This window comes from Neovison vison, chromosome 12 (genome assembly GCF_020171115.1).
Source record: "Neovison vison isolate M4711 chromosome 12, ASM_NN_V1, whole genome shotgun sequence".
Lineage (NCBI taxonomy): Eukaryota > Metazoa > Chordata > Mammalia > Carnivora > Mustelidae > Neogale > Neogale vison.
Genome location: NC_058102.1, coordinates 108191557 through 108208062, shown reverse-complemented (window position 1 = coordinate 108208062; position 16506 = coordinate 108191557). Strand labels below are relative to the sequence as shown.

At 49.0% G+C, this 16506-nt stretch overlaps 1 protein-coding gene across 1 annotated transcript in view; it reads right to left on the bottom strand.

Moving 5' to 3' along the window:
* CACNA1C (calcium voltage-gated channel subunit alpha1 C) overlaps positions 1-16506 on the bottom strand; it is a 621853-nt gene that overhangs the window by 57203 nt on the left and 548144 nt on the right. The window contains exons 31-33 of the mRNA XM_044228473.1: positions 12620-12703; positions 11931-12014; positions 947-979 (exon numbers count right to left, since the gene is read on the bottom strand). Of these exons, the coding sequence (XP_044084408.1) occupies positions 947-979; positions 11931-12014; positions 12620-12703 (201 nt within the window). The remainder of the gene's footprint in view (positions 1-946; positions 980-11930; positions 12015-12619; positions 12704-16506) is intronic.

The window sequence follows — 16506 nt, the reverse complement described above, 5'->3', positions numbered from 1 at the left end:
GAGACCCCAGGGGCCACTCTGGGAAGTAGGGTAGGATGCCCGGGTTCAGCCTTTTCCTGGGCGGCCTTTCAGCCAGCCTGGGAGGGGCTGTGTTAGGAAGCACCACTCGCCGACCCAATCTTGCCCCCGTCCGCTGACTTTCAGGGAATCAACCCACTCACTTGTCCTTTTAAAAACTCACACTTGACTCCGTTTTGAAACGTGTGATGGCAGATTTTTAGAGAAGCCTGTTCCAAGGAGACGTCAAGGTCACACCTGGCAGCATCTATCACTTTAGGCAAAGCGGATCACAGTCCTATATCAGGAATGCTCCCATCAAACCCCTGAGTTTGTTTTTCTGTGTAGCCTAATTTGAACGAGCTTCAGGAATTTAGAAAAATTCATGCCTGGATATTCAGCCACACTCTCAGTGACAGATTCCAGCTTACAACCTTTTACTGTGGCCTTAAACTCAGAGCACACAGGAGGCCAGTAGTTACAGACACTGGATGGTTCGTGGAAGTCATCGCCTGACTTTCTTTCTCCCGCCTGGGTCATCCCTCTCCTTCCTCTTTTCTGCAGAGCCCCTGGCCATGGCGCTCATGGGTGCCCACTACAAATTTCCCACATCGGATTAAAGGTAGAGACTTTAGCCCGTGGAGTCCTCAGAATGTTTAACAGGAAATGACCCTTGGGTCCACTTCTCTCCTGGTGGCTCATTAGATGGTAAGATCACAGTGAATGATCACCCAGAGGAAAGCTCAGGGACGGAAAGGAACACCATTACACAACAGCACGTCACAGCTCACACGTGACCGGGCAGGCGAGGCGCAGGACAGACATGGCGGCCACATGCAGTGGGAGCGAGGCTGGGCTCCCAGAGATGCCGGGCATCAGGCTGGGTGAGAGTGGGGGCATCAGAGGAGGTCACAGAAGCTAAGAGCGTGGTTGGGAGGGTCGGTCTTACCATAAAGGGAGAGCATTGGGTATGTTCAGCTGGCTTTAAAGAAAGGCAGATAGAAATAAGCTGTAATGAGTCTCCAACGAAGATGCCTGGTACTCTAGGTCTTGGCTAACACAGGAGCAACACCGTGGCAGGAGAGGGCAAAAGGAAACAAGTGAAAGAAATACAAAGCACAGGCCTGGCAGCTTCTGAGACATCACTGTGAGTGTGGCCTCTGCACAGATGGGTCTCCTGTCTAGGGAGGACCCGAAGGCATTGTCTACTCAAGACCATCACTGGCCACGAATGAAATAATTCGCGCGCTTGTTACACAGGAGGTCTTTTGAATTTTGTGGGGGTAGGTTTTATTTTTTCCCCCTAAAATGAGTTATGTGTCCTAAGATAACCTTGGAGGGGTTGCACTTTCTGCATTTTAACTCACCCCAAGCATTGTCAGCTGGAGGAGAAAGGTTTTGCTTACGTCCCAGTGCATGTCCCTGCCCAAATATTTGTGAGCAAAGGAGGTCAAGGGCAATGGCCCTTGAATTTGAGGGGAAAACTCAGTTTTAGTTAACACTGAGGAGGCCCCAAAGAGGTGGTCCTCAAGCCCCTCTGTAGCAGGGCTAGTCCTCAAGCTCAGGTTCAGGAGGGAGATGGCCCCACTCAGCTACTAGTCTATAGGTATGGAGAGCCTGGCTCATCAGTGTGAAACAATGTTTCTGACGTTTAAAGCTCTGCACATAATTTAGGATGTTATTATTAACACCCAAAATAGCTGTTCTCATGGGTCTGACTGCTGAGTTCATTTTGAGGCAGGAGCTGAAGGAACCGGCCGCTAGTGAGTATCTCACGTCCACCTCCGTTCCTTGAGCCTCTATCTGGGAAGGTTCTCCTATGCTTTGGGCTCCAGCACTCAGAGCTCAGCTCCTGATTGGGCCTGATCATTTTGAGCTGTTAACTCTTTCTAGAAGGTCCTGACTTTGCTTTTACCCTCCACTTTCAGATGGTTGCTCTTGTGTTTCTGTTTTTAAGGTATAAACGAGGAAAACATGTAATGGAAGTTTTGAAGGATGGAAAGGTGCACAACTAGACATTTACTTGCAGACTGAAAATACTTATTTGTTAACGAATTTCTCAGCAAATTCCTTTTCTTCCCTACAGCAAATTGGTAAGATGACCTTTTTTGGGAATAATGGAGATAAAGGGTGAGGCAAGGGAAGAGAAGGGGAGGGACACCTCTCCAGTCCCTTAGAGAGCACATTCTAGATCTTGGTTTCTGCTTCAGGAGGAATACCAGCTGCCAGGTCAGTCCACAGGCCTGGAGGCTGTGGAATCACTAGAATTTGGCTAGCAGGCTGAGAAAGAACATAGAAACACACATGCACGCATACACACACACACACAACCACACACAGAAGACATCTCTAGCTGCTTGAGTGCTTGTCCTCCCATCTTAAAAGCTTAGGAATTCTGTGTTTCTAGAGCTTCAGTAGGGGAGGGAGTGTGAGGGTCAGACGGAAACAAATCTATAGTACATGCAATGCCAGGGCATCAGAAGAGTTCCCGGCAGGCCTGGCCTGTTGCTCCCTTCTTGGATCTATCCTGAAAACTGTCAGAGCTCCCCATCGCTCCTAAGAGAGTCCTCTGGGTTGATCCCATCCAGAACAGGACCAGAAAGACAATTTAGAGAATCCATTTTTGTCCATGTCCATGTATTTTAATAACCTTGATTATATCTTAGTATTTTAATAAGATGTACTGAGAATCCTTAGGATACAGCTCTGCAGTAGGAGTTAAGAAATCAAGAGGAGTAAGGAAGAGAGAGGAAGGATGGGGCTCTCTGGGACTCCTACTTGGGGTTCCCAGTGCAGGTAATGATAGATCTCCTAAGAGTCTCACTTTGGGAGAATCTGGAGAGTCACAGACTACTTTCTTTCTTGGGCCTTAAGTTATGCTATTCAGAGGGCACTTCTGACCTGCTATAGCAGTATTTATCAATGTCTCATGTAGGCCTGTTTATTTATTTATTTTTTTAATTTTTATTTATTTATTTGAGAGAGAGAGACAGTGAGAGAGAGCATGAGCGAGGAGAAGGTCAGAGAGCGAAGCAGACTCCCCATGGAGCTGGGAGCCCGATGTGGGACTCGATCCCGGGACTCCAGGATCATGCCCTGAGCCGAAGGCAGTCGTCCAACCAACTGAGCCACCCAGGCGTCCCCTGTAGGCCTGTTTATATTTGAAGAACAATGTTCATAAGATCCATGATCTCAAAAATAACTAACCATTCATAATAAAATCAGAAAGCAACCACTGGGTGATTTCTAAGTGGAAGTGATAGGAAAAAACATAACGTAGAGCCCTCGCCCTCAGAGAAGCCACAGTCTTCTGACACACTGCCAACCCCCTAAGGACATTTCCTAGATGCTCTAGTGCAGTCATTCCAGTCTCTGGTATCCTGCCCGGAAGCAAGTGGAATCCCTTGGTGAGCCAGAAGGGGAGAATGGACCCACTGGGTCTGGGCATCTGCACCTTTAGCCCAGAGCCACGTTTGTGCTATTTGCCACTCTCTGGGATTCCCTGGTACCCTGTCTTGAAAGACCACCTAGTGCCGCTTCTACTTTTTGAACTAAATTCAGAAATGGCTGGTAGCCCAGAGTACTCACACCCTTCACCTGTAACCCTTTCTCAGTCCCCCTGAGGTAGCTTATAGTTTCCCTATCTGTGGTTCTCCTGGGGAAGAAGGGCAGAAAGATTCCCTGAAGACTCATGCCCCTGAGCCTGGGGACCCAACCCATACTACCCTTCTAGAGGGAGCCAGCAGAGCTGCTTGCCTACTTTGAACATTCTGGCCAAGTCTTCCTATGGTGTTCTACCCAGTATTGGTAGGCACTGAGCAGCCAATGATTTCATCTTTCTGTTCTAATGATCTAGCAATTTCCAAGGGGTTTAAAGATATTGGGCAATTAATTTGTTTTTGTAATTGGCATAAATGAAATAAGGTGAGGCAGAGGCAGAACATTTTCAGAATGAGTCCTGGCTGGTGGTTCCAGCTAACAGGCTAAGGGCAGATTGAATAAGATAACCCAGTTACCTTACTTCTCTATACTTACACAGATTACCTAGGTTTGGTATAACTGGCAGTGACAACATGAGTGGCATTAGGCAGCTAATAGGAGATATTGTCTGGAAAATTGTCTTTCTGAATTAAGTACAGGATCAAATTAAAAGTTATCACTCAGTGGATGAGGTCTTAGTTTCTGGAATGTCCTCACTGCTCCCTTTCATTGGGGGCCATCTTTAGACCATGCATAAGACACTGAAGGATGAAACTCAGGAAGCATCAGAGGCTGGTGAAGAGAGGGGATGGAGGAGGGGATTTTTCCAGTTGTTAACATTGCATAGTCTCTGGAGAACTAAAAGATTGTTGAAAAATAGCTCTTAATCATATAAAAAGGAGACCTTACTTTTCCTTTCCTTCCTTCCTTTTTCCCTCCCTCCTCTTTCTTTCGCTCTTTCTTTCACATAGCCAGGAGGCAAGGATTACTAGGGATTAAAGGCTAAGTAGTAGGTATCTAGGCTGTAATATTCAACCAAGCTGTCTTCTAGGATATTAAATGCAGGTTACCTTCTGATTCCCTCCAGGGAAGGCTGGCTCTTGGCTAGGTCATGAACAAGCCCCACAGAGCAGGTTTGCACAATCCATTGGTGCCATTGAGACAATGGGCATAATATTAGAGTCACTGAAATTTTACATTCCTCTGGAACATGAGTCAAAAGCAATGTCACAGGAGCATGTAAGTCTTTTACTAGCGGCCCTGCTACAGAGCTGTTGGTTTTTTTTTTTTTTTAAAGTACTCTTGTCCAGAACTTAGGGAGTAGATCAAATATAAATTCCATTTTAGACCACATGAAGATCTGGGTCCAGCTGGCATCCCTTCCTACTCCCCAAACTCCATTCTATGCATTCACTGCCTCTAATCTCATCTCAGTTTGATCTGCAAGACAGGAAGTCTGGTTCAGTTACAAGAGTGTCGTGGGATGGTGGAAGGCTGAGAGGTTGGGGTTTTGTTAGTGAAAGTCCAGTTATCTAAGTTGGGAGGATGATTATCAGTCTGGTACACATGAAGAGAGGCAGGGGTCAGGGGCTTCAAGAGACATTGACACCACCTTCATGGTCAGGAAGTGTAGGTCAAATGTAGGTTAAGATGAGGAGGTCTTCATTATCCTTTTATCTCCTCTTCCAACCAGGAACTAAACTGTGGCCCTATAGATGTGGAGGAGGTGGGAGATGCTGAATCTTAGAGCCACCAGAGATGGCAGCAGGGGAGAGAATTTTAAGAAGGTCAAAGTAAAATATGTTTTAAAACTGGAAATCCTCTGAAGTTGCATGAAGAACTTCTTTGCTAGGGACACGCAAAGCTTAAATAAGCACAGGTCAACTTGGATACACAGAAGATGAGGGTAGATGGCAATGGCTTTCAGATTTCAAATTTAAGCTGAGGGTAGAAGGCAATGGCCTTCAGAGTCCTTAAAGGAAGGAAATATAGGTAGTTGAAAGCAGTTCTTAGACAGAATTCCCATTTTGGTCTGTGGAGGAGGACTTTGGTCTTTGGAGATCTGTGGAGGAGGGGTTCTAAGGAAAAGGAAGGAAGGGGGGATTACAAGGGAGGTAGAAACACTGCACAGAAAAGGGCAGGGAAAAATGAAAGAGAGCCCAAAGATGAGGCAGTGGAAAGAACAGCCTCTCTTTTCCGTTGTCCACCTGTCCACCATGTTGGAGACCTCCTGGCTTGCATCTGTTTCCCATGGTAAGATTCTAGTCAGAAGGAAAAGGGCCCTTCTTGAATCTTTGTGGTTGCAGACACACAGTTGAAATGCCTCTTTGGAACTTCCTTTAAGGTCTTTGGCCCCAAGGGGACTGGTGGAGAGGTACAGAGCATGGGGGTTGCTGGTTCCTGGCTCACTCTTGCTCTTCCAGTCTCTGTGGGCTAGACTGCAGAAGGTGGACAGCGGTGACCACTGTTATTAGCTGCCAGGGGCTAACTCACATGGTTAGCCTCAGGTGTCACTGTGTTAGTCACCTGGAGCCTGATGGCTCCCCAGGTGTTATTACCTGCTAATAATTCATACTAAACAAGGGTGATGAAATTGTCAAGGTAGTTTTATCTTCCCTTGGGGAGGACAGTCAGTATCCTTCACTCAAATGACAAACAGAAGGAACCCATGAAGAATAAATGAACGAAATCACTTTGTCAGCAACAGTAACAACATCAATGAACTCTCTTTGAGAGAGAAAGGGAGAGAGAGAGAGAGAACATAGAAGCCCAGAAGGACAGAGAAGAAAGGGGGACATAGAACAAGAGTATGACTAAAAGAAAAGACACACTAAATAGAGAGTCATTGGTGCAGGCTATACCTTCTGGTGGTATTCGTGGGCATTTTTGAACCCACCTGGGGCATAGATCTCTCACATTCTCTACCAGCTCATGGAATGTTCTAGGTCCCTTTGCTTGCAGCTTTCTGGCAACCACACTGACAGTAGCTTGCTAGCCTGTGGGAACTAAAGCAACAGACACTGGCTAGGCCCAGATGGCTGTCTGGCCAAACCAAGGGAGTATTGTGACAGCTTCCTTCCACTCTTCTATTTTAAGGGAAAGGAGAGGGCTGTGTGTGGACAGAAAAGATGAGAATAGGGAAGGAAAGGGAAGAAAATTAGAGGAAAAGAGAAAGTGAAGGAGGCAGAAGGCAGAGGGCAGATGAGTCTTGCTGGGTCATAATGGGGTCAACTAACCACTCAGGTGATCCAACACAGGCTGAATACAGGCTGAATTAAGAACCCCAACCAGGATGTCCAGACAAAGAGAGGTTCCCATGGACCTCTCAGGTCAAGCTTGCAGGCCACTTCTCAATGTCACAGCTTTGGAAAAGCTTGTCTACCAGGCCACTTTATCAGGCCTGACTTCTTATCACAGCTGACCTCACAGGGCTCTGTGGTCGGCCGCCAACACAGCAAGTCTTGCCTTGCCTTGCAGAGGCCTGGGAGCTTTCGAAATGACTCCTGCATTGCCAACTAGACTGCTCATAGTCAGACACACTGCTAAATCTCCAGAGGCCAGCTTTATTTCCAAGCAGAGTAGAAAACTGCCTTTGTAGAGCAGCTGGAGGATGGGGAGTAGAGACTCTCTCACTCAGGTGTCATGTTCCCTAAAGTCTTACATTAGACACACCAGATGTCCCAGATCTCCAGTCTTTAGGTTGAGCATTACTGCCTTCTCTTTAAGGGCAACGTTTCTTTTTGGAAGGGTAGCTAACTTAGCCACTACCACCCTAGTAAGAATTAGTACATTGGAAACAGGTGCCATGGTCGCATGAGTTTTGTTGTGGGGCTGGGGGTGGTGCTGAAAGTGGGAAGGGGGCATGGAGGGAGAGCCATGAGCAATAGAAGAAGGGATCCAACAAAGGGAAACAGAGTGTAAAGAGGTGTCAAGGATCAAGTCTGCCCCACCCCACCCAGCTTAGCTTGAGGCCACCAGTCTTGATTTAATCTCCCTTAGAGCCAGCTTTGGCCACACCGACCATTGTCATATATATAGACAATGTCTGGTTACATCACCTACACTAACGCACCTGATGGGGAGTCAGCGGCCAGATTCTTGGTTGGCCTTGCTATTAACAAGCTGTGAGAATGAGCAAGTTGTTTCCTGCCCCCCTGGCCTTCCATGTCCTCATCTCTAACATTTGTGGATGAGGCCCCCCGAGCCATCCTGGATGCCTCTTCTGCCCACACCCACATCCAGTCTGTCAGGAGATACTGTTCTATTTTCACAACAGATTGAGAATCTGACCATTTGGTACCACTTCCAGTGCTCCTGCTCTGTGGCCAGCTCCCCTCGCCTCCCATCTGGGTTCCTGCGTTTGCCTTCTGAGCGCTGTTCCGGCTTCCATCCCTGACTCCGAGAGGCAGCAAGGTGGTCCTTTGGAAATGCATCAGACTGTGGGACCGCTCTTCTCAAAGGCACCTGTGTCTTCCCTTCTTGCTCAGTATAAAAGCCAGAATCCTGTCCCTTGTCTAGTCCCCTCTCTCTGTGCCCCTGCTCTGTGTGCTCCAGCCACCGTGGCGGCTGCTTCTGCCCCGAAGCTCCTCTCCCGGATATCTGCACGCAGCTCCTCATCACCTTCACACATTTGCTCCGTGCCATGTCCCCTCCTCAGGAAAGCCCATCTTATTGGACACTGCACCTGCCTTCCCTGTCCCTGCTACCTCTGATCCCTCTAACATGACATAATTTCTTCTGAAGCACTGATCATCATTTAGCCCACTGTATGATATTCCTATTTTCTAGATGTATGGCTCATCATCTGCTTCTTCCCTCTACCCTAGAATGCCAGCTCATGAGGAAGGGGCTTTCATTTTGCCACCGATGTATCCTAGGTGCCTGAGATAGTGCCTGACACACACAGAAGGTGAGACCATAAATGCAGTGGGATGGCCTGGGATGGGTGGAGGACCCGTTTCCTGAGAGGGAGGGAGTGCCACAGCCTACCGGTGAAGGCAAGGAGGGAAGAGAAGGCATTTGCGAGGACAAGAGTATAAATTGCGCGGACAGTTGGGAGTAAATTTGGGATTTGGTGAGGGAAATGAGAGTTGATTTCTGTAGTCTTAAAAGAGTCAAAGATGATGAGTGACAGGTGAAAAGCCCTCATGGATTCCTCTGACGCTGAAAGTGTGGGTTCCTGCCAAATAGAACATATGTGTGGGAATGGATATCTTGTGATGATGACAGTCAGACTAGAATGTTCTGGGAAGGCCTAGAGCAGCACCCTGGGAAACCACCCTGGCACTGTGAACTTCCTCATACCAGAGAGCGTCTAGACCCAGAAGCTGCTAGTGACCTGAAGGCAGAGCCATGTGGTGGAGGGACCTGCTTCTGAGACTAGGCATCACTGCTCCTTTGTTTGTCGTCCACCATACTGGCTGCCCCTGAGGGCAGGGTTGCGCCGGGCCTGTGCTCATGGCGTGGGCCTCTTGAGACTTGGGTTGGGCACATACTCGGTGCTTACTTTCATCTGGCTGAGCCTGTCGGCCACACTCCAGAGTCTAACCATATCCGGGAAAGTAAGGACCCTCCCAGCTCTTCTAGGAGGGCTTTTGGAAGAAATGTCCTTTGCTTGGGTGCCACACTTGGGAGCCACAGTCTCTCCCACTGAGTAGTGCTTTGCAGTTCCACAGAGTTTTAAAATAGATGCTGTTATTTCGGTCTCCAAACACACTGCAGGAAAAATCATCACATTCCTTTGACAGATGAGGAAACCAAGTCTTCACCATTTCGCTAACTTCTCCGGGAAGAAGTTCTGACTTCCTCTCCCACACTGCCTTCGGGATGTGGGTGACATTATGGTTATTCTCTTGGTTCAGAAGCCAATCATTGTGCTGGGGGTGGGTCTTGGGACACCTCCTCTTGCCCTCCAGCACACGCCCTGTCCCCATTTCATCCCCAGACAAGCCTTCAGTATGACTTTTAACAAATCCCTCAGCCTGGAGGGGTGAGGAGAATCCCAGCAAGGGGTGGAGGGAGGCTGGAGGAGCTTGAGCGGTATCAGAACTCTAAGGCGGTCTGGTACATAATTTTTTGCTTTGAAAATGGGAAAAGAACCTGTATGGTTACTGGAAATATAAATTACAGGACCTAAGGGCAGATCGAATCCTGGCTGGGGGTGTACCGCCGAGGGGGTTATATGAGATGTATGTGTTTGTTACTGGCATCTTGGACTGAAGAGACAGGGACTGTGGTCTAGGGCAAAGTGAATGGGCTATAGCAGGAGGTCTGAGTTCTAGCTCTGTGGCTCAGAAAGGCACTTGAATCTCTCCATCAGTATCTTTAGGGTCAGCAAGCTGGGGATGATAATTCTTGCCTGTTAAATTCACAAGGCAGGTAAGAGTTACCTGAGATACACATATGCACAGGTGAATTGTAAGTAGAAAATCAATATGCAAACATAAAGATCTGCAGGATGACTTCAAGCTCCTTTCTTGCCCTGCATACCCCCTCGAGACCCCACATAGCCACTCTTTCAGTAGAAATCTTATACCCTGGCCACTTTCTTTCTTTTTGCTTTGTTTTTCACTTAAGAAAAGCAATAGTTTGGGAGAAAATCGCAGGTTGAGTGGTACAGGCCTTGCCAGCGGCGAGAACCACAAAAGACCCCCTCACAACCTCGGGACTGTATCGAGGGGAACAGCTTGCTGTCACCTTTCTGCATCTTCCTGCCACCGGGCTCCTAGTCCCGGACCTGTATGGACCTGTACCCTCTGTCTCTTCCCTGTCCCCCATCCCACACGCTCCCTCAGTTGAGAGCAGTGCATGGGCGGAGCTCCGAGCGAGCACAAAGGCGTTGACCTTTAGAAATGCAGGGATGACTCCTGGCCCTGTAGCACCGTCAGCAGAACCTGACGGACACTTGTAGGGCTCAGAGGGTGCCCAGATTGGTGAGGTGAGGGGGATGGGCCTTGGGGGGAGGGATGGTGCAGAGCATGAGGAGGAAGGTAGACTTTTTTTTTTTTTTTTAATGATCTAATGTTTTCCTGGGAGAAGTCAAGGAACAGTGTGTATACACACACACACACACACACACACACGCACGCACACACGCACACACACCATGAGACAAAGACAACCCAGGGGGATCTCAGAGACAGAGGGGCCATCAAATCTATGGCTATAGGGTGAGCAGGTATAGGGTGAGCAGGGCAGGTGTGAGAGGCCGATGGGAGGGGGAGAGAAGGAAAGTGCAACAGGCTCCTTCCAATGTCCACGTGCTGGAAGTGGGGGGCAGAGGGGCTTCCAGTCAGGGGAATCAGGCGGATAAGATAACATGTCAGTTCAACTGATTGGGAGCAAAATAGGGAGCTGGCAGGGGGACGGTAAGGATGCAGTAGGGGGGTGGTGGCAGTTGGTAGGGTAGATTCAAACATCTTAGATCAAAACCCTACAGCGTCTGCTCCGTGCTGTTATTCAATGGTTCAGCGCATCAGAGGTTTGTGCAAACATTACCAAGTCTCTTAATTAAGGAAAAATAATAACAATGAAAAAATTAAACAACACATGTTAAAGACTAACTGCCAGAGGGCTCCCTATAGATAAAGAGAGAAGGTTTCAACATGCCAGGTAACAAAAAGACATGTGCAGGGACTGGAAGGAACTGTATAGGAGGAGACAGCTCGGGAGAAGATGGCAGGAGGCCCTGGGCCAGGCGCTGGGGTTCTGTCTGAGGCCAGGGAGCCAGGGGTGGGTTCGTGAGGGGCTTGGAGAGCAGGGAGAGAACGGGGTGGGTGCGAGAGTCTGTTCTCTGGGTAGCTCCATGTGGGAGTGAGCTGCTCATCCAGAGGCCGCTTCCACAGCAAGTGGGGAGGCAAGGCCCCTGCCCCTGAGACCTCCAGGTGGGCCACCCAGCGCTTTGGCTCTCTGGCCACTCCAGAGACACCTCACATTGGGTGGTCCATCAGGAGAGAGCTCCTTCCTTTCCAGGAAGCCATGGGGGTGAAGGGAAGACAGGGTAAGGAGCAGTCTGAAGGTGAAGGTGGGGGTCAGGGGAGGTTGGGGTCCCTGCCTCAGCCGTGGCCCAGAAGTTGTGACTGTCCCCTCATTCTGGCACTCTCTGGCTCCCCTCGCTGCTTCCTTCTATACAGTGTGAGTCATGCCAGGCTGAGTGGAATGGGAGAGAGAAAAGAGGCAGCAATCAGAACATAAAAGGAAAAGGGAGGCCTAACTCATTCCAAAAGTTAAAAAAAAAAAAACAACAACAAAAACCAGAAAAATTCAAAATAAAGCAACAAGGAGAAAAAAAAATCCTTTAAACCAATTTGAACAAACAAATAAAATGAACAAAATGAAAATAAGGAGGTGGGGAGGAGAACATAAAATGAAGAAAAAAAAAAAATGAACCCGGGAAAAGACAAATGAGTGTTAGAGCAGGCACGGACAGTTAGGGACGGACGCCATGTACTTACGTTTACCTCGGTGATTGCTATATCAACAATGCTACCCACAACAATCAAGGCGTCAAATGTATTCCATGCATCACAGAAATAGTGCTGCATGGGGCAGAGAAGCCGAGGAAAAGAGAGAGAGAGAAGAGAAAAAAAAAAAAAACCAACAACAAAGGAGAAAAACAAAACAAAAAGGAAGAGGAAAAAAATGAAAAAAAAAAAGCATGAAAGAAAGGAGAGAAGAGAAAAAAAAATGAGAAAAGAAAGAGGTTACGTGGGCATATTAAATACTCTCTTACCACTCTACAGTTCTGGCGGCTCAAACCTGGGCAACCTGGTTCTCACAGGGCGGAGAGGCCTGACAAAAGCTGGGTTAGTACCAAGGATCCACTGGGCTGAGGCCGCCCGGGGAGGGGGCCGGGCAGCCCCCCTCACCTGCCCCTCCTCCATTCAGCTCCGGGCCCCTGGGCCCAGCGCCACGGGGCAGAGCTGGGCCAAATGGGAAAAAAAGGAGGAGAAGCTCCCACTTTTTTTCCCCCACAGACGACGGCAGGTTCAATAAAAAGCATGACTGGAGGGGGGTAAAAACAGGAAATTAAAAAACCAAACAAATAAAAGGAGGTAAAGAGAGAGAGAGTGAGAGAAAGGGGAAAGAGAGGAGGCAGAGGAGGAAGGAGGAGGCTTCCTGGGGAGGGCAGAGTCATACTCACATTAGTTTCACTGAGAATGACGTCAATTATGCTGCCAATTACGATGAGGAAGTCAAAAACATTCCAGGGATCACTAAAGTAACCCTACATAAGGGAGGGGCAGGCAGGATGGGGATTAAAAAGGAATATTAGACAGACAAGAACAGAGCAACATCACCATCAGAATCACCGTCCGGGCACCTCAGTGCTGTTGCTGGAGTCGTGAACGCCCGTATTGTGGCCAGGAGCCCAAGAGGGAAGCGGGTGGCCGGGAGGCGGTTGGTCCAACCCTCCTGCCCCGCCCTCTCTGGGTCACCTGGCCCCCCTTCCTCCAGATCCATCCCACCACGCCACCCTCCTGCAAAAAGTCTCTTTCTGCTTCCCACAGTGGGGGGCAGGGGTGGGCATGGGGGGCAGGCAGTGCCAGTCACAGTGGTGCAGGGACACGGATAGACTCTCTTCTCAGTGCCCACTCAGCGTCTCCTATGCCCCTGGCTCTCCTCCATCAGAAGGGCCATTCTGGAGGTAGGGAGGGACACAGGTGTGTAACACCCCTCCCCCGCCCCAAGGTGAGTGGGATGTGGTCCTAGGGATGGTCTGGGAATTCCAAAGACCTGAAAACCACAGCATTGTGGTCCCGAAGGGTGGCCAGGTCATCTGGGCTCAGTGGTAACTCATCTAAAGCTTGGGAATAATGAGAGGACTGCATCATTAAAACAATACTATCTATGCTGGACTCTTTGCAGTTAGAATCAACGGTCTCCACTGTTCTAGCACTGGCCATGCCCTGGTGTTTCCAGGGACAGTGCTGTCCTGGCAGAGGTTTTATGAACTGAAAGGAGACAGAGTCCAGGTAAATCTTACAGCTCAATCATGTCACATACAGCCCCAGGCAGTGCTTTTGGGGGCATAGACTATGCACCTCCCCTGGGTTCTTTCCTAACATCTACTAGTTTGGTGTAGAGTCTCTGATGACATGCAAATATCACTCAAAGGGAATGAAATTATCAAATATGAGAACTGGATTGATAGGGGAGACTGGGTAGAGGGTATGGGGACCTAGACTTTGCAAGAAGGGAGTAGAAGCAGTCGTGCCATGGCACTGAGGGGCTAAGACTTGTGTCCTAACTTCACCACTTCACCCTGTATACTTGGACTTCACTTGTGTTCCACCATATTTGGAGAAAGGAAGAAATGCTTTTGAAATACTTTTCTGAGGTCTTGGACAACTGGTCGACCAAGGAAGAGGCTGTCCCAGATTTCCTAGAGGATTCCAGGAGTCCCGGGAAGGTGGACCCTTCACAGAGTGGACAGGTATCTTGGGTCTGGACCATCTGCCTCTCTGACAGGGGTGGGAGTCTAGAGAACACTGCCCTGTGGCCACACAGGGGTACAGGCTCACAGTTCAGGTGACCCTGGGAACAGGACAGTCATATTCCCCAGGAGTAGAAAGAAAAGGACCTAGCTAAAGTTACTTGTCTTCTTTAAAAAAGTGCATTTGCTTCTTCACTTTTTCAGGAAATATTCTGCAAAGGAGACCAGACAGGGCTGGAACACATTTGTTCAGCAAGACCAGCACATTTTCCTATTCTCTGAGCCACTCTTTGGGGCTTCCAGGAGATGGGATTCTGGAGGCTGGGGAGTGGGTATGAAAGCATGGAGGGTCCTTTGGGAGTTTCCCAGACTTCTTTCCCTAGTGTTTGAAGGCTGTCAACTCTCCCTTTTAATTTTTTTACTCACAAGAGCCAAGAGCCTGTGTTCTTCCATTTCCTCCTGGCTCTATCTAGCTCCCTTAACTTCCCCACTTCCCAGCCATGCCCTCTTTCCAGAGGGATCGCAAAGACATGCTGTCCTAGGGCTGTTATTCTTAGTATGGGAGGTCAGGTCACAGGGAAAGGGGCCTCTCTGTTCCCAGGCATTTCTGCCAAAAGAAAACAGAAACGCCACGGTGGAGACTCTGGACAGCCAGACTTTGGAGAAGCAGAGGTTGGCCAGGGCGTGGGTCAGGTGAGGGTCAACTGGAAATCATGGCTTTCTTGTTGACTTCCCAGAATCATTTCTGAATATACTAGAGCCCTGGAGGCAGAGGGAGACTGTTCTCTCCCGTCTAAGTCACAAGCTATGAGCAGGAAATAACCAATTCCCTCCCAGGTTCTTAGATGTTATTCACAGGGCAAATAGAGAAGGCTGATTTTTAAAGAAGGGAGGTAAATATGAAGGACTCCAAATGAACTACAAATATGCATATGTTTCTAAATTAGAGTTTGGAAAATACTGGGGTAGTCTCTTTCGATGGGAAGACTGTCTTTGTGGGGAGAGCTATTTCAGAAGGGAAGGGGAGGCAGAATCAAGGAAGAGAAAGAAGAGAAACAGCAGCCAGAGCAGAGTCCAGGAACGTTCAGCATCTAGCCTAGAAAATGTGGTAACAAAACGTTATTCGGGTGTGCGGGCAAGAGGAGAGACAGGGAGGGGGAAGGCTCAGCACTCAGGAAAGGAAGTTGAGTTGGAGTCTTCTCATTCGCCAGAGACCTGAAACAAAATGGGTAAGCCAGCCTGGTCTGCAACGCCTCTGAGAGAGGAGAAAAAGGGGAGGCAGGAGGAGAGTAGGGCAAAGGCCAGGATAAACACACAGGTTAGTCAACTGCTGAGCACCAGGGAAAGGCAGACACCGAAAGGGACCCTGCCAACCTCCCAGTTGGGCATCGCTCATCACCCTTTCTCTGGGAATTCTTTGTGTGTGTGCAGATGGAGGGAAAACACACACTAGTCCACTCCTCCTTGATCATGGGCCTCTCCCAACCTTCCATGGCAGGCTCTCTCAAGACGAAAGCCTTGTGCCTCGCTCTTGCCCTCACCAGGCTGTGCTGGTGAGGCTTTTGGTCCAGGCAAGCTACCTGGTCGGCCCTGTGCCGGGGCCTCCACTGGCTGCAGAGACCAACCTGTTGCCTTATTGGACTCTGCCTGAGGAGATTTGCACATAGCGAGAATGTAGGGGTGAGGGAGCATGCTGGGGGGGGGCAGGTGGCAGGATCCCTTTAAGAGGCAGATTTTTACCCTGACCCATCCGCTCATCTTTCCGTTTTCTCTGTCCCACAATGCCATCAATTCTCCAAGCTGGACCATGAAGACGGTTTCAGACCCAGGTTCAGCTCTTTGTTTCCTCCATCCGCCTCCTCCTCCCACTCTCAACGGTCCTTCCTCCCATCCCATTCACAATAAGGTGCTCGCCATTTAGACACCTTGTCAAATCCCTCAGTGGGCAGGGCCTGGAAAAATATTTTTTCCCCTGCACTCTCTGGAGTATAAGAGCTTAGTGTGCGCTCACTCTCTCTCTCTCTCTCATCCATACACACACACACATCCCGTTTTTGCCTACCTCGTTTGCTGGAAACCACAGGTAATACAGATTTGGGGGATGTAATGGAAGAAGGAGGGTAGAAACAAATCATAGGCTTTTCTCTTATGAAATCAGTTTGACCTAGAGTCAGTTACACCTATCCTCTGGTGATGAGGTCCCAAATGGTAGGGTAGAAGTCATGATTAGGGAAAGGGTTTTCCTTGCCCTCCTTGAAATGGTGAACCAAACCTCTTAATGTCCAGCTCCCCAGAGTCAAGCAGGGCTGATCACCCAGAAGGTATGGTGTTTGGGGGATGAAAGGGCTTTCCCTTGACATCCTTAAGTCCTGCAGATTTAATGGGCTCTCCCCCTTTCAAATTCCCAACCTCTGAGGATGAATTCAGAAGATGGGCCTCTTCTCTGTCTTTCCTGGGGATGCTCTTGCGTGCACCCATTCAGGCTGATGAGTGCCTCCCCACACCATGATCAGCAGTTACTTAGACCATCCATATGATCCATTCTCCTCGGTGCTTCCGACCCTCCACTCACTGGCTGAAGTAGGTTGAGAACA